The following is a 1,836-nucleotide window of genomic DNA, read 5'->3' as shown; positions in this document are numbered from 1 at the left end:
TCACTACGACAACAACAGACGCTTTTGGCTGACGGTCGCCAGTTAACATGGACTCTCGTTAAACCGGAACACCGGTCACACAGCGCCTGTCCACACTTCTGACATTTGTCTACAGTTTTAATTTTTTATCAACAGTATACTGTTAAGTATGAGGGGCAAACCTGTATTTGTACCAGTGTTTCCGGGGGTAACTCTGCTATCGCGGCCGCCAAGGCGAAGAAGACAGAAGAAGTTATTGAATGCAACTAACTTCAGTTGGCAGAGTAACAGCGTGTGAGACGGAGCTGCTGGACCTGGACCTGGACCTGGACCAGAGATATGACCCATGGCCAGAATATCATTCTTAAAAATGCAGCGCAGTGACGATACAGACATTTCATTCACACGACGTGTGTTTCCGCCGTTTGACCCGTGCTGGACCCGTTCATAATGAGTCAGCCGTCTCTCTGTGAGTAGCGTCCAGCACACTCCCTCTCGCAGTTATAAATAGCCTTTGGTGACAATAACATTTGTTTTAATCGAATCATCTTCGAAACATAGCACAAGTTTCCCTTGCATGCATGCATCCTCGTCATAGTTGCCATCCCGTACTTTATCAATTAGCACTACACCACTACATAAGTATGTTTGTGTGTATTTCAGTGAGAAAAACATACATTTCTTTATAAAACGTGTCACCGTTTAAAATCTAATTTTTTAAAGGGAACAGCACACAAAAAGTAAATCTACTCTGTTGTTAAGCACAAATCTCCGGCTATGTCTTAGATTGTTGATTTTGGTCTTTTAATGAGATTTGTTAACAATAACGAAAACCTAGAATAACACCAGCCTTATCCTCTACGGTGGAAAATGACCTGCGTCCTCACTCTCCAAAATGTTGGCTCATTATGAAAGTTCTTGGCCTAAGCTGAACATCTAAATCTCTTTCCCCACCCCCCTCCCCCACCCTCTCTCCCTCTCAGTTCATAAACAACAGCATTATGCATTCAGCAGTCATATGGCAAGGACATGTTCTGGTTGTTCCACTTGTTCTTAACATTTAAAACTCCATTCTGTCACCTTCACTAATCAGCATAGTTACTTAACATGATCTCATCTGAACACAGAATTATTCACACAAATCTGCAGCACAGAGTTTAGGTCAAACTTCAACATTGGACATGAAGAGGACAGCTGGTTTTATAGAGACAGTCAGTTTAGTACAAACCTGTACTGTTTCCTGGTGTCGTATCTCCCTGCGTTTGTCTCTCGGATTTTAGTGGCCAACACTCGTACAATGTTCACAAACAAGATGAAGTTGAGCTGAAACATAAGAACAGAGATGGAAAGCTCTTAATTTATTAAGTAGGCTACATGTTAGTGATTTTAGTTCTTGTTCCTATAAATAATATATTTTGGAAAAATAGCTAATTTTTAATTGTAAATGACTGTCTTTCAAGAAACTATTATATGTACATCAGTAATCGGCCAGGGCTGCACTGGACTACTTTACTCACTGGTCCATCCAGCCAAGTCTGATCAAAAATACATTTTGTTCTGAAAAATGCTGAAAATGTTCAGTATGTTAAACTTGTGTGTTTAACGTGTCTTCTATTCTGATTAAAACTAAAAAGTTTAACCATAGAATAAGGATCAAACTATTAGAAAGCCTTCAGAACATAGGTGGTTACTATGGTAACAACAGGTAGACTCACTAGTCTGCGTTCAGCAGCTAAAGTTAGCTAGCTGGCTTTGTACACAATGTACCATGGATGTGTTAATAAGGACGAGCTTTTCTGGGATGGAATAGAGAGTAAATAAGGACGAGCTTTTCTGGGATGGAATAGAGAGTAAATA

At 40.3% G+C, this 1,836-nt stretch overlaps 1 protein-coding gene across 1 annotated transcript in view; it reads right to left on the bottom strand.

Moving 5' to 3' along the window:
• Positions 1–1,836, bottom strand: part of pth2ra (parathyroid hormone 2 receptor a) — a 53,487-nt gene that overhangs the window by 19,925 nt on the left and 31,726 nt on the right. The window contains exon 10 of the mRNA XM_034886180.1: positions 1,208–1,302. Within this exon, the coding sequence (XP_034742071.1) occupies positions 1,208–1,302 (95 nt within the window). The remainder of the gene's footprint in view (positions 1–1,207; positions 1,303–1,836) is intronic.

This window comes from Etheostoma cragini, chromosome 11, assembly GCF_013103735.1.
Source record: "Etheostoma cragini isolate CJK2018 chromosome 11, CSU_Ecrag_1.0, whole genome shotgun sequence".
NCBI classification, from domain to species: Eukaryota; Metazoa; Chordata; class Actinopteri; order Perciformes; family Percidae; genus Etheostoma; species Etheostoma cragini.
The sequence above is the reverse complement of the archived record's forward strand: the minus strand, read 5'-3'. Positions and strand labels throughout refer to the sequence as shown.